At 46.5% G+C, this 24,022-nt stretch overlaps 1 protein-coding gene across 1 annotated transcript in view; it reads left to right on the top strand.

The window, feature by feature from the left end:
- The first annotated feature begins 313 nt into the window (after positions 1 to 313).
- Positions 314 to 24,022, top strand: part of LOC105735822 (uncharacterized) — a 102,811-nt gene continuing 79,102 nt past the window's right edge. Inside the window, exon 1 of the mRNA XM_086907077.1 lies at positions 314 to 2,104. Within this exon, the coding sequence (XP_086763203.1) occupies positions 430 to 2,104 (1,675 nt within the window). The 5' untranslated portion in view covers positions 314 to 429. The remainder of the gene's footprint in view (positions 2,105 to 24,022) is intronic.

Raw genomic sequence — 24,022 nt, forward strand, 5'->3', positions numbered from 1 at the left:
GGCGGGCCGGCCGGTGCATCCTCCTCGCTGTTGCTCATCCGTCCCCGGAATCTCGTTCAAGGCGAAACTGGAAATCGAGGATGAGGTGTTGTGCTTCTTGTGTCCAGCCAGCGAATAATAATAATAATAATAATAACAATAATAATAATAATAATATCTCTACGCGCCTCTACGATCCTCCACGATCCGTTGTTGCAACGACTCGTTGCAACGTCCCCGTGTTTTGATCGGTTTTTCTCTTCTCTCCTCCCCACCCCCCACCGCCCCCGCCCCGTCCACGGAAGAAAGGAAGGAAGGAAGGAAGGAAGGAAGGAAGGAAGGAAGGAAAGGAAGAGGGAAAAGAGGGAGAGAGACAGACATAAGCGGAGGAGAGCGGACAGATAAGACGAGGAAGGAGGGCTCGGAAAGAGGAGTGTGGATGAGAGCGTCATGCCCGCTGAGATCGACACGGGCGGGCCAAGGGTGCTGCACTGTGATTACCGTGCCGACTGCCCGATACCGAGTAGCTTCGTCGCTTCCACCGTGCCTTCTTCCTCTTCCTCCCGCGAAGAGAAGAGGCGGAAACTCGTGCCGCGACCCAGCTTGCAACGACATCCCAACGTCGAGAATCGTCGCTCCCCCATCTCCCCCCCGATCGCGCTACACCACCACCCTTCTTCTTCCCTTGGCCGTCGAATAACGGGAATAATTCTCGACCACCCCCGCCATCCCCCCCGCCCCGATAACGCGACAACAACGTCGCGACGGCGATCGTCGTCGGCCGCGATTCGATGCGAGGTATCGCCGTCCCCGTCGGATCGTCATCGCCGCCTTCGTCATCCTCCTGTTCATCCTCGCAGCCGCCCCGCTCCTCCTCCCTCTCCTCGGGGACATGTCGCGTTCGAGCAAGAGGAATCCCGACTCGCCGCCCAGACCCCTCGTCGAGATCCTTGGATAGCGGATCCGGGGAAGAAGAGGAGGAGGAGGAGGGAGAAGAAGAAGGGGACGAGGCGAGGCGACGAGGACGAGCGCGACCAGGTGGATCGTTGCTCGTTGGATCGAAGCGAAACGAAGCGAAACGACGACAGACTCGACGAGGAGGAGAAGGAGAAGGAATCGAGGATCCCGTTCCGTTCGAGGAAACGGCGGGAAAACGAGGAGGCGGCGGGTCAACGAGGTGGTCGATACTGGCGTCCGGACGAAGAAGAAGAAGAGGAAGAAGTGGAAGTGGAAGTGGAAGTGGAAGAGGAAGAGGAAGAGGAAGGAGACGAAGAAGGAAGGTGGTGCTCGCGAGGACGTGAGGAGCCGGCGTGGAAGAATAGTGGTGGTGGTGGTGGTGGTGGTGGAGGTGGTGGTGGTGGTGATGGTGGTGATGGTGATGACGATGATGACGACGACGATGGTGTGGTCGCGAACCGTGGTGCACGGTTCTCTAGTCACTGGAGCGAGGCTTGGACGTACGACGAGGAGGAGGAGGAGGAGGAGGCGAGCATTGCGTTTCTTCCGTCCTTGGCCGATGAAACGTGGAAGGAAGTGGAAGACGCGACGAATTCCTCGAGCGGTGAGTCGCGCGTCGCCAAGGTCGTGGCCGATCCCAGCCAGAAGACCGACTTTCCTTCGTTCGACCACGAATCCTTGACGACGACGACGACGACGACGACGACGACGAGGACGACGACGAGAAAGACGACGACAACGACGACGACGACGACGACGACGAGGAGCGAGCGTAGGACGAGGAAGAAGAAGAAGAAGAAGAAGAGACGCGCGTGCACCGCGGCCAACGATCGTTCCACGTACATTCAGTTAGCGTTACTCTTGTTCCTCGTCGCGTTCGGCCAGTGCGCACTCGGCCGATCCGCCGGTGTGTTCAACAAGAATAATTACAGTGCGAGACCGAGTACGATCGGGTTCAGTGTGTTGGCGATTGGCACGGTTATCAGTGCAGTGAGTGCCGCGCCCCTCGATTTGACGGGTGACGCCGGGGTGAGGGCGGAACGATCGGCCAATTTGTCCCACATCACGGGCGCATCCAGGAAAATCCAGATGTATATCAAGAATCGGCATTTGCAGATCCTGCCCGATGGCACGGTCAACGGTTCCAACGACGACACTTCGGATTACAGTGAGTACAGTCCATTCCTATTACTACCGTTTTACTACTACTATTACTACTACTACTACTACTAGTACCAGTATCGAGTATTGTCGTTTTATCTTCTTCTTTTCTCTCTCTCTCTCTCTCTCTCTCTCCCCCTTTTTATATGTTTTAATCGTCGTAAATCATCCATCACGGCGCGTCGGTCGATACGATCGTACGATCTCGAAAAACAGTTCGAACGAGGGGAATTGGCGTTTCGTTTCGCGCGGATCGTTTCTCGTAATACCTCGAATCGTATTCGCGAAAGATGAATGTTTCCTGTTGGCTTTTCGCGCCGTTTCTCTTCTTCTCTTCGTCCCCTTCCTCGGATGGAAGGAAAATTGATACCGCGTTTGTGGCTATAGGGATGGCTCAATCGTAAACGCCAGTTGGTACGGTTCCAATCCGTTCGCCTGGATGGTTGGTTCGCAAAACGGTGCTAACGTTCGCTTCGGCGCAATCCTTTCCTATCCTTTCCATTTATGTTATTTTATATATATATATATATAGATATAAATATTTTCGAGTCGATTTTTTTCTCTTCTTTTTTTTTTTTCTTTTTTACGAACGATCGAATATCTCGCAGCAGCATTCTTTTTCTTCTTCTTTGAATCAAATATAATTCCGCGATAAAATATCGATAAAATAATAAAATATCGCCTCTATCGATGGATGATCCCCGTTCGTTTGATCCTCCTTCGCGATATAGCAAGGAGAGCAATAGATTTCTTATTCTTCGATCGTTGTACAAGGAAGGAATCCAGCCTTAATAATTTCGCGTCTCCTCGAAATAGTTCTCCCCGTCGTGTCTAGTTCTTATTCGACTTTGGTCGAATAGTCGTCTGTCTCGCCATAATCGATTCTCCGGCGAATAATCCTTCGAGAGTGTATTTCGTAGCGGTGACGTCGAAATTTTATTTCGAAATTCCACCCGGCATCGTTTCGTTTCCCGATTATCGTTTCGTTCTAATAGGGTTCGAATCGAGCGGCCGTTTCCATTCGCGTTCCAACGGAACGAACGGATAACCGTTTTTTCGAGAATCGCCCGCTATCGATTTTTTTTTTTCTCTCTCGATAATTGAGTTGCTTTCAATCGAATCGACGATATCGAAGGAGGGAAAGAAAAAGAAGAAGAGAGGAAAAGTGGAAGATCGAGAGGAGAATAATAAATGCAAATGGAGAAAGCAGTCGATCTCGAGGAGGCCGAATCGGCGAAATTAACGAGAGAATGCGATCAGTCGGGTCTGCGACTGGGCGAGAGAGCTGGTCCAAGAATATGCGCTGCCTAGTACATGTACCTCTTCTTAAGTAGTCCACGTTTTAACCTTTGAAACTTCGATGGTCCGTCGTCGTTTAGTGGGTCTAAATTCACGCCGACCGATTCTTTTTTGAAACGAGGATAAGCGTCTCTCGTGTACAGGCTTTCAAATAAGGATTCTTCAATCTCTCGATTTCGAACGACGCATCGCGCCGTTCTGTTACGCGATCCACGAACGATTCGGAAGGGAAGAGGTAAAAAAGGAACGTTGCTTAAATTCTCTTCTCTCTTATTTCCGATAATTCGATGGCACCTTTCACGAAACAACGTTCGCTCGGCTAACTTAACTTTCCTAAACGAAAATACGTCCTCTCTTGCGTAAGGCGCGAGTCGTGACTCGAGGATTTGAAAAAAAAAAAATCCTTTCTTTTTTCCTTCTTATCCCCTCTTATCAATTTTTCTCTTCTCCGCGAAACGTAAATTCGCACATCCTCGAAATGAAACAATCGCCTCGTACGAGCAACTCGAGTTTCATTTTTCTTTTTCTTCCTTTTTTTTTTTTTTTTTTAAGAGAACAAGATACACACGGACGATTGGAATTATTTTCGGAATTTTGCGCGAGTTTCCTTACGGGGTTTCGGTGGAATAACATTGGGCCTGAATGATTTAATTACGATTTGTATATATCTTGCCAAAATACTTGCGGCTTGCCAATAGACACCGCGCACGCCTCTCCGCTCGGTGACTAACTATTCTATTTTCGACTCTCTTCCGGCGTTGTTTTTAACCCTTTTATATTTTGATTCACTCGTTGCGCCGTTTCGTTGCACTCGCTCGTTGCAGTCGATCATCGCAAAACTTGATGACTTTTTCGATCGAATCGATAAAACATCACGTGGGACAAACACGCGTGCGCGTGTGCGTGTACGCGCGCGCGTGTGTTGGGAAGCTGTGGAAACGCTATCCGTGCAACGCGTTATAAATTGCCGGCTACCAATTAACTCTCGCGCGTTTCTCACGAAAACGTGGCATAGTGTGGCCCTCTGATAATAAATATTTGCAGGTGAAAAAATAAATGGGCGAGGTAAATGGGACGAGGAGGGAGCCGCTCATAAATATTCATGCCATCGATCCGGATGATGACGCGGTTCCTCCTCTTCGACCGCGTTCCACGAACCGACGAATTTCGATTCGTGTCGCGAGACATCCATCTCGCGAAACCAAAGCAGCGACGCGAGTATAAATATATCATAGAGCGGAGATCGTTTGTTCGATTTATTTCGTGTTTTTTTCTTTTTTCTTTTTTTTTTTTTTCCTGTTCTCAATTCTCTTTCCTTTTTCTCTCTTTCGTTCCGATCGAAACACGATGGCCCCCCGCTCCTCCTCTTTTTGTCGTCCCGCCAAGGTTGGACTTTCTCCGCAGCGAGGCGGAAAGTTCGGTTCGATTGGTGGTCTTTCAAGGCTTTAATTATATTCGATGGCTTTATGGTGTCTTTAACCCTTTTAAATCTGGTCATACGTATTCCGCCGTTGTTCTTTCATCAGTTATCGACCAACTCCTCCCGATAAATGCGTTAATTTTTTGTTTTTTTGTTTTTTTTTTTTTTTTTTTTTTTTTTGGATAAGAATTCCCAACGACAATTATTTGTCACATATATATGCTAATACGATATTTTTGTTTTTCACGGAACGGAATTTTTTTTTCTATTATTATTATTATTATTATTGTTGTTGTTGTTGTTGTTATTATTATACGATAAATTCTATCCGTAAAAACGCGTTTCCTCTGAAAAAAAAAAAAAAAGAAGAAAAAAGAAATCAATTCCGATGGAGATAAGGGAAGATAAACGCGGATATTTATGTAGCTATTTGGACACGTTCCGTTCGAATCGATAGAATTCTATCCGTATTTAAAGGGTAAGTAGCGTATTGACCGCGTAATAATAGGTTTTAAATAAATTAAACTAGGGTAGGGAGGGGTAAAATGAGGGAGAATTTAGGATTTTTTTTTTACGATCGATAATCGATTGTCCGCAACACGCAACATATATATATATATATATATATATATACACTCGTATACATCGGCTCGAGCCGCATGGCAACGATAGCCGCGGAAATTATTTAATCGGGCGGATCCCAATTATGGACGGCGGAGCAGTATGGAAATGATGGGGGAGAAGGGAAGCGCCGTGATCGTCGAACGGAAGAGATATGATTTGTGATCGAAGGAAAGCAAGGAAACGAGTCTAACAAATTTAATCTATCTATACGTTTCTGAACGTTTTGACGATAAAGTCTTTTCCGAAGTCGAACCTTTTTCGCCTTTGCGAAAAAAAGGTGAAACCTTTATATATTTCACGTAGATTTCACGAAGATGCTCGTATCTCTAACGCTACAAATCAATGTGTTTGGATGAAATGGAGGAAAACGAGAAGGAAAAGGCGAAAATCGTTGATCTTTTCGCTCGAACACGCGCTCCTGATATCGAATCATTAACGAAAGATTAATTACGAAAGAATTCGCTCGCCGAGCCAGAGGGGATTCTTCCCCTCCTTTTCTCGATCCTAGATAAATCAATCGAGACGCGATAACGCTGTTTGCGCCCATCCATTGATCGAAATTTCAATTTCGTGTTAATCAATTTGTGACTCGTACCGTTTTCGTCGCGACGTAAAACACTCGATTCACACTCTTTTCGACCGTAATGGATTTTCCTCGGAAATCGCGTTCGATTTCCCGTTCGATCTCGTTTTCGATCGAACCGACGAAAGAAAGAGAGAAATGAGAAGCGACACCCGATCCACCCACGCGAAAGAAAAGAAAAAAACGATCGAGAAGGGATATTGATTCTCGACGCGTCGCAGAAATTCTCGATCGTAAATCACCTCGTTCGTCCCGCGCGCACACGCACGCGTACGAAAGAAACGAAAGAAAAATGGATCGTCGACTGGTTTCACGGAATAAATTATTTTCCGGAAGCAGACATCGGCCGAGATGGGATTTTTCTGGTCCGTGATGTGTAACACGATCGTGCCGGCGGCGGTCGAAGACGAAAGAGGAGGGGAGAGAGGCGATAAATCAGCCGGGCCGGTGATAACGGAAGCTTAGAAACGGGGGGGGGGGAGGGGAGGGGATTCAATGGCCCCGATACCGCTCCTATCAGCCGGAGAGGACGGGCCGCGATTAGGCAAAGACGGAACTATGCGGAGGGATCGCGGGGTCGTGGCCTGTTCTCGCTCTCCAGGGATGCTCCACCGATTTCGTCCATCGATTCTCTCCCTCTCTCTTTCATTTCATTTCGTGTCGTTTCGTAGGGAATCGAAAGATTGTATCGTTTCAAGGATCGACTCGAGGATATATATATATATGAAATTCGTATGTTGGAATTATCAGCGCGGTTGGAGTGTTAAATATGATTTACGAAAGAGCAAGATCGCGCGTGATGCATGGCGAGGAAGGCGAGGTCGCGTATCTTAGGGATGATAATTAATGGGAGTCGATGCGAACTCGGTTAGTCGGACGCCAGGCGAAAACGCGTCTAATCCGCGGCAATTCTGAATTACTGCGAGCCGGGGGATCGATCGCTTATTCTCGACCCTGGGAATTGAGTTAACCGGTCGTCGCGGTTTCGCCGATTCACGTTCGATTCTTCCATTCTCGTGTCTGAAAAACGAAAATGACTAATTGGCGGAAATGCAATAATAATAATCGATCGAGATGTAATAATAATAATAATAATAATAATTCTTCGAGGCGAAGACGAAGAGAGAAGAGGATTCTCGCGGCGAGAAGGATTCCTCGAATACGCCGTGCATGGTCATAAAATAAGAAGAAAGGGGGAAAAAAGGGGGGGAACGTTGGGGGAAGACGCAAGAGCAAATTTTGATTTACGCGCGCTGTGGGTTTCGCACGCACCGCCATCTTTCCTCCTTTTTCGCCCGAGGAGAGAGAGAGAGAGAGAGAGAGAGAAACGGGAGCATATATAACGGCGATTTGTCATCGTGGATCCGCGATTTAAGGACCCGCCAATTGACCCCCGTGCGACGCTCCCAACACGAGGGAGGAGGAGAGATTTAGGGGCGGACGTACGTTTACCGGGTCGTCGATTCCTAATTAACCGCCCCGTTCCCTCCTCGACCACCCGCGTACGAGGAACGGGCTCGTTTTCGAGTCGAGCTTTTTATTGCTGGACTGCTACTCACGTACGAGATACACGTATTATCGCGCGTGTATAATTGGCACGATCGAGAGGAATCCTTTTTCATATGCATATACAGAGTGAACGCTTACTTATTTGCTTAATTTCTCACCAACGAAGTAATACGCGTGTAACCTTTGCGACTCTCGAATCGCTTCGCGAATAGATTCCTAAGCTCTTTGCATGGAATAAGATATCGTGAAATTAGATTATGATCGAACTACGTTCTCGGCGAGTTTGGTGCGACGATTTGATATTTGATAGTGGAGATAGAATAGCAACTGTGAATAACAATATTCAACAAGTTTTTAAGTTAGCCGAGGAATTCGTCGAACGTGTGGAGTCGTTGGTTCGATCGAACGAGAAAGGCTCGGAGCCTAAAGGGTTAAGACGCGACGAGAGATGGAGAGTAGGGAAATCGTGTCGACGAAATTTCAAAACGATTCGCCAATTTACGCGGTAGTTATATACGCGTTTATTGTATACACGCGATATCGATAGGTTACGAAAGTGTTCGAACGTTGTTGATAGTTTTTATTTAGCCAGAAATGTAAACGTTATAGACGAGAGCACGTTCAGTCGATGTCGAGCTATCGCCCCGTTATACGTAAAAGTATATGCGGATATAATATTCGAAACGAATATCCTAAAAACTATGAAGAACGAGAAACTATCCTTCGCAAGGATGGGAAATCGTGCAGCGAGATTGCAGGCAAAAATTGTAAAGGGAAGTAAATCTACTAAGAAAAAATGAAAAAGGTAAAGGAACAGTTGCGAATAAAACTCGTTCGACCAAGAAAATGAATCGAAAGAGAGGACTACATCTACAATCCTATTATATCTGCGCTTTCAAGTATCATATAATATATACTTTGTTCGCGAAAAAATATCTAGCGAAGAGGCGAAGGATAGGAGGGGATGGTCGTTGAAAGGAAAAGTTGGGATTGTTGGGATTTTTTCGAGGATTTGAAACGTTCCGTTTGGGAAAGGTATTCATCTGTTGGTTGGGATTTCGCTTTGTCCGAAAGATCGGGAGACGAGATTTCGAAGATTCTCGTTGAAAATGCCGTCCCGTAAAATTATAATTCTTCTTGGAACGTGGTGCGTGGAACGTGGTGCGTACACGGTAGTGCGAGCCCGGATAGAATTGGGTCGTCGTCCGATTGATGGATTAACCAACCAATTACGTCGTTTGTCGAATTCGAAGATTGTCCTTCCTCTATCCGCGTCCAACGAGATCGGAAATCGGAATAAACGAAGAAAATATTTCGTTCGTCCAAATTGTCGCTCGATGATTTGACGAAACCGTTAACAAGAAAACAAGAAGAAGAAGAAGAAGAAAGAACGAACAAAGCGAGAAACGAAGAAAACTCGGTGGAAAAGGTGATCCGCCAATAATTGGATTTATCGGAGCAGCGCCGCTATCTCCTCGCATTCCTCGGGCGCACGCGGCCCGCGCTTTAAATCTCGAGCTCAAGCCACCGAGAGTCCAACGATCCGCCGAACGGTTGGAATTCCAGCATCGGCAAAAATGTGTCGGTCTAAGCCGTAACATTGTAGCCGGAGAGAGAGAGAGAGAGAGAGAGATAGATAGGCCGAGCGAAACGATATTTCTTCCACGGCCGATATCCCTTATCGGGTTAAACGAACCTTATCCGGCCGTCGATACTCGTATTCGGCTTCCTGACGTGACGTAAAATCGACACGTGGTGCGCGAACGAAGCGTCGCTCGAAACGGGCCGATAAACCGGCCAATTTTCGCGTTGTCGAACGGCGACCGATAAATTGGCGAACAGCCTCGTTTCAACGCCTCGTATTAACAGCGGCGTGCGCGTATAATTCACGCGGAGAAAGAGAGGACGCGGGTCACGTAGAAAATAGCGCGTGGTTATCTCTCTCGTGCGGTTATTTCTTTTTCCACGCGCACACCTGCCTCGCCTATCGCGCGTGTTCATTGTTCGGTCGGTATGGAAGAACAGTTAGCCTTTATTGAGACATTTTTAGCGGATCCCCGGCCGGGACACGTATGTAGGAATAGTAGTGGATGTGTAATTTGCGGGTGAAAGGCGATAAACGGCGTGTCGAAATGGAATCGAGGGTTGTTATTCAAGATAGAACGCCGTTCCTCCGCGCTGTTTTCGCCGGCATTTACGACGGGATAAAATTTGTCGCCTTGTCACTTCTAAACGCCGCTCCTCGCGAATCTATCTTTACAAGAGAAATCAATTTCGCGTGGACGGCGATAAAACGGGAAAATTTATCGACCATCCCCGAACCTTGACGATCGATTTCTCTCCGAATAACTATCCGCGAATAAGTTAATCCTCGCGATAGAGAGAGAGAGAGAGAGAGAGAGATGAATTGTCGGAATATTGAAATAGGAAAATTTACAAGAATCGGCGAATCGGTAAACGTCAGCGATAGTTAGCAGCGTCGTGAAACTCAGTTTCGAGTAATCTTCGCGTTTAAAAGAAGAAGAAGAAGAAGAAGAAGAAGAGAGGAGGTCTCGATCGGCCGCTTATTTTCCTTCCCACGTTTGTTGATTTACTCGCGAAATAAGGAAGGATACCGGGAATCGGTAAACAGGAGGGGCTTAATGAGGGAACAAATGATGCTGGTAAGAGGTTAGAGACTCGAGTGATTTACGATGGATCGAGGGCGCCTCGCTAAATCAATAGCGCCCGATCGATATCCCTCCCTCCGTCCTTGCCCCTGCTCCATCCCCCTCTATGCAAATCGTCAACGGGGATAAATCGGCGCCCGAGGCGACGTGCCCTTTCGGTTAAATCGAGAAATATTTATCGTCCCCTAAAAAAATAATAACGTACCATCTAACTTTTCGCACTTGGGGGTCCCGATCCGCCCACCCCGTTGTTGCACGTGCGTTAACCGTGCGAGAGTGAGAGAGAGAGCGTACGCAAACTCGCGTCTCTACGTGACTTTCATTGAGGGGTATTGAATTATACGGACGCGTATCGCTCTCGCTCGGTACAATTTATATGGGCGGCCGGATTCGATGTTTCGTGTCTCGGCCGGTAACAAGTATTTATTTTATTATTCCGAGGCGAGCGTGTGTGCGCGCGCGCGCACTGGGAACGACTAGTAATTTTATCTGGGTTTCGGTGTCGCGAACCGACCGATTTCGCCCCTCTTCCTTTTTCTCTCCTTCCCTCTTTTCTTTCCCACCCCTTCCCCCCCCCCCCTCCCCCCTTTCTTCCACTTTGCGAGAATAATTCCGGGAATGAAAAATGTGCCGGTGCAAATTGAAGGTTGGATTCGTGGATTTATGGGATTATTATTTTCGACCCGTGATTTTCGAATTAAATTATTCGATTCGACGTTGCCAAAACCGACGGGTTAAGGATAAAGACAGTGTCGTAACTATTTTCACGAGGCAATTTTAAAAACGATCGAGAAATCGTGGCCAATGCTCGAGCATACACGCGTGCCACGAACCATGCCTCCTATACGAGAATTCCGCTCGCTGGTTCGTTAATGAACTTTTGTCGCGGCCCATTATCGGCCCCGGTGTGGCCTCGATCGCGATATGCTAATGCTCTCCTCTCGAGGCGCGCAACTCTCGCACGAACGCTTCCAGCTCCTCCTCCTCCTCCTCCTCCTCTCGCCTATTGCGGTTATATCCCGAAAGGTAGCTTTTCGAGGCTCTCACCGATGTCTCCTCGCGCTTCCTCTTTGCAATCGCCTGCTATTTGAACAGGGGGAGATTTGCACATATCGATGGACATTCTGGCTCCCTTTTTCAAACAGCGTGTGGATCTTATTCCGGCCATATTACACCATACTCGTTCGTACTCGTTCTTACTCTTCGGAACGAGGTTTGGAGACAATGCGTTAAGAAGGTTCGTTTTCATGGAGATAAATTTTACGGATACGTTTCCCCCGTATTTTCGACGTCTCTCAAAGTCGTTTTTATACCCTATTTAAAAAATATAAACAGGTACTTTCTTTTCCTTTCAATTATAAATACCCCACACGTTTGAAGAAGGAGAGACGCTTCCCCGCCAAGAACGGAACAAATGGAATGGAAATTCTTGGAGAACGTTTCCCCTCTGTTAAACAGCAGGCCGAACGGGAAGAGAACTCGTTTAAATTCCTCCTTCGACGAGCATCCCTGTTACGTGGTGAAACCCATAAAATCGGGAACGAACAGCCAGCCCCGAATTGTATCGTATAAACCAAACCTTTCACCTGTTGAGAAGAAAGAAAACTACAAAACACCCTATCTTCCCGAAAAATCGTCCGCACATCGGGATACATCGATCGAAATTTAACCTTTTACGTTTCGTGTCGAAAAATCGTGGCTCGAAAACTTCTCTCCGTGATTCGTCGAAACGAATCAATCGTGTTCGTGTTCACGCGTTAACGAGCTAATCCCCTCCCCCCTCTCCCTCTCTCTCTCCATTCCGTGAAACGAAAAATCGGGAACACGTAGAAGCGAACGGTTGGAAAACACGCGTACACGGCGTGTATAATTTATACGCAGGGTGGTCGAAGAGGAGGAACCCGATGTAAGATAATTGAGGCACGAAAACACGGAACACGTGTTGTTGTAGAGCGGTTGTCCTAGAGCGGTTGTCCCCTCGGGCAAGCGTCTCTTGACACCCACGCGATAGAGCCTCTATTCACCGCGTGCCTCGCTCCATTGGTCCACTGATTTTAATTGAAATATCCCGGACGTGGGTCGAAAATGAAATGCAATTAATGCGTGAAACGAAGAAGAATGTCGCCCCGTCTTTCCATACCTTATACTTCCCTTCTTTCCTCTCTTTCACGTTTGTAACGAGCGTCGTTGGGATCGCGTGTATTTTTCGACCACCACCACCACCGTTCGAATTAACGATTCGAGATACGAGCGTTTTAACGGACGCGGGATTTTTTCGGGGGATTTTTGGAAAAGTTACGACGCTGTCCACGCCACCAATCTTCAATCCAGGCGTGCACACACGCGGAGATGAGTATATTTTTCCCATTCCAGGTGGATCGAACTTTCGACGTCTCTTCTTTTTTTCCCTTTTTTCTTGCCTACGTGCTCGTTTCGACGACGGATGTTCCTCGGAGTTGTACACGCGTGATATCTCGCGTATTCGTTCGTTCGAAGAAATATCCAAACCCGTGAATTAGAAGGAAATTATGCCCGGGAAAAGGATTATTCTCATTTTAGAAGGCCAGAAGAGGAATGTAGTAATATCTATCGACGATGAGAGATTACAACGGCGTATAATAGAGACGTTACGTAACAAAGTTGGCGTTCAAATTCCGATAGACAGTTATTAGATCGATTTCCTGGAGATTATTCGTTGTATCGTATTACGTTGATACTCCTCTCATAGATAAATATTTACGCATCGATCAGACCAGATTATAATCGTAAAAATATATATTTTTCATCAAACATACGCTGTGAATTAATCATCCGAATCGTCGCGTTATTTCAATTCTCACAGTTATCCGAAATGCAGGGAGAGGAAGAGATGGCTCGAAAAACACCCCTTTGAGGACTTTTCCATTACGAAATAACGTAAGAAACGGTCCTGAAAGAGGAGGAATCGAACTCGTTCGAGATTGTCTCCGATCCGGGAAAAATAATTATCGAAGGCTAGCTCGAGTTTCCTCCCCGTCGTCGATCCGAGCGGATGATAAATGGAACGGCGCGGGATGCCACTTTCCTGCCCTTTGTAACCGACCTCGAAACGATTAACCTCGGACGGGTGGATTAATTTCGGTGTTAATCGATAGTGATCGTCGATCTCATCCCGGGAGAGGTGTCGATTTCTTGTTATCGACGATTTACCCTCGTTTTTCGTCGTGAAATTGCGACGCTTTACCGACCCATCTTTCAAACCATTATTGATCGATCGATATTGATCGTTCGTTTCGAGGGATACATATTTGTTTGTATATATTTCTCTCGTAGGGGAAGAAAGGAAAGAATTATGTTATATCGCGCTATGTTTGTTTCGATTGGGAATCTAAACGGAATCTCTCGGAATTTTTGCATTCCATCGGGACAGGATACCGCATTCATAGCGCGTAACAAATTTATGCGACGTAACACCTTGGACAGATACGATTGGATCTTCGCGTGTTGGTCACGCACGCGTGATTATTTATGGTCTTAGCGCACTCGATGATGCATTCCCCGCGACAACCGTTAAGCAATCCGTGTAACCCACCGTCTTAAAATAGACCCGGTGCTCCACTTGTTGGATCCAGAGCGCGCACCGGGACGGAAATTGGAAATTTTTCGCGTCGAAATATCAGAAATCGATCAAGATTTCGCGGAAACTTTATTATTTCGAAGGGAGGGACATTGCAGGGATCGAACGATTTTTCCTTTAATTAGATCGCTCTCACGATTCGATCGAAACTCGACGCACGGCTCCTCGTTGAATCGATTTTATTTCCCTACACGCGTCTTGGATATTAAATCTCTTCGATCCGATCCGATCGACGACGATTCGAGTCGTGGATTTTTCCGAAGCACGGATGTAAGTCGCCACGGATGAGGCAACGTCAGAAAACGACGCGATAAACGACCGAGTTGAAAATAATATACCAATGTTTTCCGGTTAATGTTATCTATCTAATGTGACGCGTTTACGTAACTCGAGTGTTGCGACTCGAGTTACTCGCGTTCTATTACGCGTCGCGGAGAGCGATTCGGCGACTCGAAAGGTCCGTGCAGCGTGTGAAATACATAAAATAACGTATATAAAAAGTAAACAAGATGGTCGATATAATCGGTAAAAATCAATGGGATCTCTACTTTGTTCCAGCGTCTGGAAAAAAAAAAAAAAACAAGATCGTCGCTGATCGCATTATTATCAATCCTTTTTGTTTGCTCGACAACTTTATCGAACGAGCAATTATACGAAGAGAGTTTACGAAATGTTGAAATTTTATCAAAAGTCAAATTGAATTAACCCTTCTCGGTATTTTATTACCGAGTAATCGAAGTAGGCTCCCTATTCCCTTTTCCTTTTCAACTTGGTAGAAAGATATCTATAAACTGAAGCAAAAACTGCTTTATTTAAACCGTTGTGAAACGTTTCGAAAAATAAGAAACTTGCTCGCCCATTCTTTCGTCATTCGCATCCTCCTCCTCCTCCTCCTCCTCTATTCTTCACCCTCGACGAACGTGAACGGACACAATCCAGAATATTCGAACGTAGAAGACGAAAGAGAGAGAGAGGAATCGTCGTGAGAATCGTAATCATCAATTTCGTAATCGACAGGGCGTCACGTTAAATGGATCTTCATTAATGACACGAGAGAGAGAGAGAGAGAGAGGAGGGTCCGGCATCTCTATGGATGAGTCGCGGCGAGCCACGATATCGCGTTACATTAGCTCGTATCGTATTATAATGTATTATAATACCCGTCCGGTTCGGAGACCCTTAATGGACTTGATTGATTTTCGTCGTGTGCCCGAATCGGTCGGACAGACGCATTACTTTTCGGAACGGTCCACTCCTCTTTCCTCCTCGTCCTCGTCTTGCAGGGTACGTGTTCCGTCGCGGTGCGGTGGCAAGTTGACGTGGCTTATCCGCCCCGGGAACAGGACTCTGGCTCGCGTGTAGGTGTCCCGGCCCTGTCACACGGCATGGAACGAACACGCCAGGGTGAATCACGATCCGATCGTTATTTTTATTGCGCATCCCAAGTATGGGATTCAAGGGGGTTAAAAAGTCGCCTCCTTCTTTTTTCTTTTCATTCCATCCACTTTTGGGAGGATACTTTGCGTCCGATCGAACTTATTTTTGGGAAAATTGGATTGGATTCCATCTCTTATGAATGTATCGAACGTATTCATATTCGCAATTTGCACAATTTTCCACGATAGATTTAAGTTGACCAGTGGAACCCTCGGCTTCGGTAAAATCCACCGAATCCTGTTTTATTTAGCGCGATCATACTCTCACCCATACGGGAATATAACCGTACGTGCCGTTAACGACCTCGAACCGTAAACCTCTTTACGACGCTACTTTGACAGCAATCGGCGAGGGTTGGAGGTGGCGAGGTTGGGGGAAGCCGGTGGAAAATGAGTCCGGTTGTAAACCGGCCGACGTAAGTAACGAGCGCGGCAAGAAAACGCCGCCATTCCAACGCCGGCTGTAACGACGCGCCCGGTTTAACGAAAGGGATTAGAAGAGATCCTTACTTTTCCTACTTTCTTGCTCCTGCTGTGCCCCTTCGAATCAGATCCAACCTCGGATCGGATCCTACTTTAATTACGATCACGAGAATTCTGAGGGAAGAATTATCGAGGAAAGAAGGAAGGGAGGGAGGGATTTTTGGGGGAAACAAGGCAGAATTGTTTCGTTTTGCGATAAATCGGGGCATAAATCGTGCCAGCGTATTCAGGTCGGTCGGGAATGTCATAACTCTGGGTGTATTTTTGGGCGTAGTAGAGGATATCCGGGTCGAGAAAGAGTTAATCACCGTTCCGTGACGAGCAAAGAAAAGCTGGTTTTGATGTTTTGCGACTTTACGAGATGTCGCGTAGGCTGTAACAATCTGTTCGTTACACGCTGGATCAGGCTCGCGAGTAAGATGTATGCACGGTGAAATCTGAGCTAATGGTGTTACGATAGTTGCCTCAACGCTCCTACCTTTGTTTTTTTCCTTCCTTCCTTCCTTCCTTCTCTCTCTCTCTCTGTCTCTCTCTCTCTTCGAATCGAAGAATTCGTTACTCTACTCGACCGAAAGAGTCCTTTTTTGCGGTTGCGGAGAAAGTTGTTAATGGCATCGATCGTAGAGCGTAAATAAATAAATTACGCTCATTGAGTTATCTAGTTATCCGTTATCTCGAGCGGGTGACGAACGAGATTAAAATGAAAAAGATTCTTCCGAAAGGAGAAATATCCCGCGGTGGATATTTCATCGATTTCGCGAAAACTTTTATGAATTTCTGAAAGTGAAATACGATCGACCCCTCCCCGGTAATAAAACACACGGGGAACGGTAACACGTGTTAGGCGTTATTTAGCCCGGTAGCGGACGTTGATTTATTGCATTAACAATAATAATAATGATAACGGGAATAGGGGGTTTGATGATACGAAATACGAGGTATTATTTGTAAACCGGGTTGAATGAAATTACGCCTAACAGGCCGCAGATATAACTGTCGGGCAAAATAAGATCAAACAGGATACGCGCACCACTTGTCGTACCGTTTACGAAACGTTGAATGACTTGTGTAGAGAGCCTTACGTATCGGATCATGTGACGTGTTCATTAACACGTTCTTATAAATCCCGAATTATTCGATTACGGTTAAAAATTTTTCCGATTTTTCGATCGACTCTTATGCCCTCCTCCTTTTTTTTTTTTTTTCCAATTTATAATCAAGTTTCCATCCAAATTTTTCGCATCCTCTATCACCGTGGTGAACTTGCCACGATTCAATTTTGTATCTCTCGTTCTCGTTCAAGTGTTAAGTTCCCGCGGTGGGAATGCTCGGGAAGCGCGAGCAAGCTTAACGAGAAGCTGAAAATAATAATATACTTGCTCGTGAAAATTGAACGCCTTCGAGCGAGGATACATCGATCGAAAGAAAAACGTCGAGAGTCCCGTCCCTGTGACTCATCCTCTCCGCTACCGCGAGAAACCGCGGCGGGGACACTTGGTTCCTCGCCCTCGTCTTTACACTCTCCAACTTTTCTTTTTCTTCTCTCTCTCTCCCCCCGCCCTCTCTCCCCGTCTAATCCCCCTTTGGTCCTCCGCTCGCACGCTCGTATCTCTTCGCAACCTCTCTCTCGTGCCCTCTCTGACAGCCTCTCTCTCACTCTCGTCCTCCTCCTTTTTCCTCCCTCCCCCTCCTCCCGGCGCGGACGGTGCACGCACGCCCGTCCAAATTTATGATTAACATATCGCATTGTTGCTGCCTCCTCTATTCTTTCGATTATACAAAGAAGAAGAAGCAGATTTACGAGTCGCGCGTCCCCTTTACCCCTTTATCTTCTCGTGCTCGATGCACACGAGGGCCCGATTATCCTTCCTTCTCTCTCTCTCTCTCTCTCTCTCTCTCTCTCTCTCTCTCTCTGTGGCGTTCTACTATACTTTCGACCGAAAATAGCGGATGCACGTTGGATAGTCCCAGTGGTTGGGAAGCGGTTGGACGGAATCGGTTGGAAATCGCGGGGGGCTTGATGTTTCTTGAACTATTTCTATTGCAGAGGAGAAGCGACGAGCGGTTAGGGATAGGAGAGTAATGTAATAAGAGGAGCGCTCCTCTTCTCATCGCTGATCGATGTGACATTTTCGGCCAATGTCGCTCGCCTATTTTTATTTCAATGTATCGGATGCATACTGCTGAAATAAAACTGATAAAATCGGATCCGCGTTCCGATTCATTTTTATTTCTATACATCGAATCGAGGTATAGAATTCGATTCAAATTCGTCCATTTTTTTCTCGATTCGACTCGTTTATTTTTATTTCAATGCGAAGTAGAAGTAGAATTGTTAAATAAAATCGGTTCCAACCGATGGAGAATCGCTTTTATTTCTCTCGAATCGAAGTAATACTCGATTGAAATTTTGAATCGTCCATTTTTTTTTTTATAATTATCGCTTATTTTTATCGGATGCATCGGATCAGATACAAAACCGTTAAATAAAATATACCGATCGAATCGTCCGCCGTTTCTTGTAATAATGCAACAAGAGAAGCGCTCTTCCTCTCGTCGCTGATCGAGTTGCGCTCGTTTCGATTTTTACCAATGCATCGGATGAAATACTGAAAAACTGTTAAAATCGGAGATATATAACACCGATCGAATCGTCCATCGATTTGAAAAAAAGTTTGGACGAATATTCGTGGAACGACGCCTATCGACGCGTTGTATCGAGGATCCCCTCCCCGAGAAGCACATATCAATTTCTCGAGGCGTCCAACATGGTTGCAGAGGAGAGAGAGAGAGAGAGAGAGGGAGAGAGAGGGGTGGATAAAACCGCGTGTGGCCGCTCACCTCATCCATAGGCGGTGATAGATGTTCCTGCCAGTCGTTCGTGGCCAACCATCGACAAAATGATGTTGACAGGTGCGGCGCGAAGTCACTACGATTTAGATCCGAGTTTTCCGGGAACGACAGCCGATACACGCGCCAGAGAGACGTTCCACGACGCGACGAGAGATATCGTCGGCTCGAAGCCAGTTTTATTTGCTGAAAGTCGGAGAGGCGGCGGCTTAGAAAGTTGGATGATTTTTCGATAAACGGGTTTTCGACGAAGGCGGAGAAAAATCCGTGATCGAGTCGGGTGATGGATAGCGACGGGTTCATTGTGTTTGTCCTGTGTTTACAGAAAACACGATTGATCGATCGAACTTTCCAATCGATGTTTCGACCCTCGCGCGAGTAAAGGAGGATTACGATTATTCTCCAGATGCGATCTCTCCGTGGGGGAAAAGCAGGAAACGAACACGGTTCAACAGGGTTCCGCGAGGGTTTAAAAATGCCGTCGTTGGCATAGATCCCATATACGCGTTCAGACCCATCGCAGACGAGACAACGAACTTCGATACATTTCTGTCTTATTTATTTTTGTTTCGCGCACGCGCATCTTGCCACGAGAAATCATCTCTTCTTCTTCTTCTTCTTCTTTTTTGTTCTAACGAAGTACGTTTTCATCTACTGTTTCATGATATCGATGTTGGAGGTTTCTTCGCGCGACTTTAAAGCGGAGCAATTGAAAAGGACGAAGGAGCGTAAAAATAACTCGGACGATAATTCTGGCAGTTACGAGGAATACGTTGACGAGCCAAATTCCAAGGAAAGGAAAGTTTAGACGAATATATATATATATATATATATTTATCGACAATTTCGATTTTCAATTCGGCGAAACGTTGAAGTTTTACGACTCGAAGATTCTCTCTCTCTCTCTCGAATTTCGTCGAATCGAAAAAATCGCAACGACTCTTCGCAAATATTCTTGCTTCTATTTTTATCTCGTTACACTCGAGATTGCACGTTTTCGAAATGGAAAATTTTCGAAAGATCGCGCGAGAGATGATTCTTATTCTGAATGAAGGAAGGATTGATTAAATATGTTAGAAACGTGAAAAAGAGTGGGATAGAATCGGAAAAGATACGGCGTTGTGGAGCAGGAAACGAGGCATCCAGATAGTCTGAAAACGTCAATCGGTCGCTAGATAACGGGCAGAGGCGGTGTATTCGCCTATTAATATGTTTGTTAGGAGAAGAAGCTCCAGCTCCTCTAATGAATGGCCGAGGGAAACCGGATGATCTCCGGATTATTTTTGGCGTTCATAGTTCATTCAGAAATCGGTCTCCGCTCGATTTTGCCGCCTCTCAGCTTCCCCCTCTCCTCGCACGGATTTAGATTAGGGGAACTTTGGAACACCCACTCGACCATCCACTCCGTTACGCAAATAATTTCACTCACGCGTGCACGACCTTGGCGAGAAATGAAATTTTTCCGTCATCGAGCGAACTTGGAGAAAATTTCGTTCCCAATTTTCAGAGAACGGGAAGAAATTCTGTTGTGAGATGAAGAAGGAGATGCGTAGAGCGTGTCGTAATCGCGTTTACGAGAAATAGCAGCGAGATGCATGGGTCTTGGAGGCGCGTGTAATTTCCGAAAACGATGCCTCGTGGCGTCACGAAACCGAATCTCTTTCCAACACGCGCCTTCTTTCCCTTCTCCTTTTTTTTTTTTTCTTTGTAAACCGGCCCCAACTTGCACGCGCGCGATTCCATCCCAAATAAACGAATCGTCCAACAATATCAAACAATATATCGAGGAAGAGCGGGAAAGTGGCAGAGAGTGTAATATAATCACCACGTGTCGCGACGCCCACGCGCGTCCAAATCTCTCTCTCTCTCTCTCGGAGGAAAACTCGACCTCCTCGTTGGAATTAATATAAATAACGACTTGATAACGATTCGTTGTTGAAGGCGCGTGAAAGGAATAGGCGCGTCGATTTTTGGAAAAAGATTCTCAGAGAGAGAGAGAGAGAGAGAGAGAACGGGCACGATGGAATTTAATTTAATCGAGTCGAGGGGCGCATGCTTCTACCGCGTTCCCAACTGAAACGTTTTAAACCGGCATACCGCGAGCTCGCTCGACGTTATTTCGCTTATCGTGTTCGCCGCTTATTATTAAAGGCGACAAGTTGGAATGCGCGCGGGTTGGCGATCTATTCGCGCGCCTTCCAATCCACTCGCCTTCGTTTCTTCCACGTGTTCTTTATCGTACGCGTTCTTTTTCATTTTAAGAGAAGGCGCGCGAATCTAACTATTCCGTTTGATTGTTTTCCTTCGCTTTTCGGCTCGAGTTTAAACAGAAACAGTTTCAGAACTCGTGCGAGAATGCGAGGATGGAAGTACGGGTGGAAAATTGATGGAGGAACGAGAGAGAAACGGAGGAGAGAAGGGAGTGGAAGGGAGAGGAGAATATCGAAGAGTGCGCGAGTGGTCGATCGATCCGCGTGTCAAAGTAAATAATATCGAAGGTTAAATTTCCGGCGCCAACCCGTTTGCGCATCCGTCGTGCACGTACGTGCGTATATTACTTTGTTGATTGCTCGTAGATGGACGGGGGGAGAGGGAGAGAGAGAGAGAGAGGCCACACGCGTACAAATTGAAGCCACGGAGGAATTAGAGGCTGGGAATAGTGCGAGTGTTTCAACTAACAAATGCCTTTCACTTAACCCCTCGATGCTTTTGTCAGTGTTCGTGCAACGCTCGCTATAGAAAGAAATAGTACGACTTCCTGATTCGCGATCCTCCGGGGGGACGTGCATAATATACGTCATAATTTGAATAAACAGACTCAATAGAGTTAATCAGACGCTTATATTGAATCTAATTTTCCAACTAAACCCTACCTCGTCCACCAAACGCACGCAATAACGAAGAGATGAAAGGCAATCAGCATGGGATCAAATATTGATCTTTAAGGGGGAGAGGATATTGATACTAATTATTCTTCTGACCTACTGAATGACTTTCACATCGTATGAATGAAGCGTAACGCGCCTTCTTCTCTCTCTCTCTCTCTCTCTCTCCTCTCTCCCTCTCCTCGATCGCTTTGCAAGGGAAAAAGAATAAACAAATATAACAATTCGATCGAAAGACGAGAAGAAGCGAAGTTGGCCAGCTACCGCCAACCCATCGCAACCAAGAAACCACTCTCCATTAAGCTTAAACGAAAGCAATTAACGTTCAACAATCGCTCGCTCGAACCCTTCTCTTCCTCCTCCTCCTCCTCCTCCTCTTTCTCGCCCTTTTAACCCGACGCGCCTGAAACGCACCTGAAACGCTTCGAAACATATCCCCATTGAAAAGCAAAAACGAAAAAAAAAAAAAAAAAAAAGCAAGAAGAACCTCCCTTTAAACACAGGCAAATCCTAGGTAAATCCCCGAGTCGATTTTCCGCCGTATAAGTTAATGGATTGGCCAGAGAAGTGTCTCGCGAACCGAGTGGAAGCATCGTTCCAACCTTAAGCCGCTTACCTGTTTCCCGGCCGAGCTCGGTTTCGCTCGTTACTCACCGAATTACACTCGCCTCGCATTTTTTTAACCGTCGTTCCAACGATCGTCCACTCCCCTCTGCTACACTTGGAAAACTCGATTCGTAATCCGATCTCGCCGTCATTCCACGCGTTCTCGAAATCTGTAATAATCGATCGGATTTTTTCTCGGGGAAAGAGAAACACCGAGGCCTCTTCTTTCCTCTTTATCTCTCTCTCTCTCTCTCTCTGCAGCTTCGAATCCTCTCCCCCTTTCTTCGTAATCTCGGTAATCCGACAGGGAAATTACTTAACGATCTCGCGGCCACTTCCTGCGCGCCTTCCTCTCTCTCTCTCTCTCGTCCTCTTCTTCCCCTTCCTACGCTCGGAACGACGAACGACGCGCAGATTTTCTCCTCGACCTTTTTGCCTCCTCGACGAGTTTGCTGCGCGCGTTTCGACTCTGCCGATTTCTCGATTCGAAACGAAGGGGGAGGGAGTTGAGAGAATGTTGGCCAGAGATGAAAGTGGAAAATGGTGTGATTAATGGGAGGCGCGTAACGTAAGTGACATTTCACAAGGATTGGTGATAATATAATATAGCGTTTGGAGGGAGAGGAGATATTCTTGCGAATTGAGAGAATGGCGAAGAGGATTTTGCGAAATCGTTTCATCCTCGTAGAAGTAAAGTGATTAGATAAATTTTAAAGACCACTCTAAAATTTCCCTCCTCGAGAGAAAAGAATCATCACCTTTTGCAGAATCGTTTCTCTCATCCCCCCCCACGGCGTGTTGCGTGTTTCTCGCTAATCCTCTCGCTGCCCTTTTATACTCTCTTTATTTCCGCCCAATCTTATCCGCCGTTGATACGGTGAGAAATGGCGGTGTTCCTCCCTGGCCGGGCCCTTGTTGGCCCCGTTCGAACTCGAACAATGGGGGAAAAAAGAATTCGAGGGAACACGTCCAGGACGGATAACGCGCAGCGTGTATATAGCGGTGATGCAGTGGGTACGGTAGCTCGAGTAAGCTCGAATAAGCGTATAAATTACAGGTCGGGACGCGTAATTAATTTAGCCAATTAGCTGGCATTCCGGTAAAATACGATCGTACTGGAAACCGCTTTTCTTTCAGGAGGGAAAGAGGGAGGGAGAGAGAGAGAGAAAGCTATGTAATTAACTTGTCACTCAAGTTAAACGGACGCTCGAAGAGATCGATCGATCGATCGTACGATTTTTCCTCCGCTTCGATTTATTTCAGGGGGATCGAGCGATTTTTTCGATGATTCGGAGATATCCTCGATGTTCGAGTCGATGATTGAAAGAATCGCTCGGGAGTATTTGGTTGTACGCGTTTCATGGAGGAATGTGAAAGGTGGTTTTTTAAAAAATGTGGTTGGAGGCGTGGGTGGCAACGTACACATTTTGTCGCGTAACGTTTTCAATTAACGTTAAAAAAACGCGTGTTCCTTTTAATTTCGCTTGTGCGCGCGCGCGCGCGTGTGTATATCTCGATGTGCTCCAATAAATATACTCCCGCGCATGCCGACGATGGCATTATAATGAAGTCATAAAGCGAAAGCGTTGCTAGAAGCCCGTTACGCAACGTCGTAACGAGCGAGCAGGTTGGAAGGAAACAGGTCGATTTTTCCAACGAGGAAGGGACGGTTTCGTCGCTCGATAATAATAAAATTTCAAAATGAAAAAAGAAACGAAAGACGAAGAACAGCGTTCGAATTAAGGAGATATACGTGTCCGCCAATTTCCAACCGCGAAATATCATCCGGCTAAGTATATAACTTCGCAACAGAGATGCCCAGCCAGTTGCAATTTACAAATAGGATACGAATAAACCGTGCTTTGCGCGCCCTCCTCACTCTCTCGTTCGTTCTCGTTCAAAGTGTCACTTCGTCTCCGCTAGACGTCCGTTGGACGGTCAGAGA

The sequence above is a fragment of the Apis florea genome, unplaced genomic scaffold (genome assembly GCF_048593485.1).
Source record: "Apis florea isolate Af1SG1 unplaced genomic scaffold, ASM4859348v1 contig_24_pilon, whole genome shotgun sequence".
Taxonomy (NCBI): domain Eukaryota; kingdom Metazoa; phylum Arthropoda; class Insecta; order Hymenoptera; family Apidae; genus Apis; species Apis florea.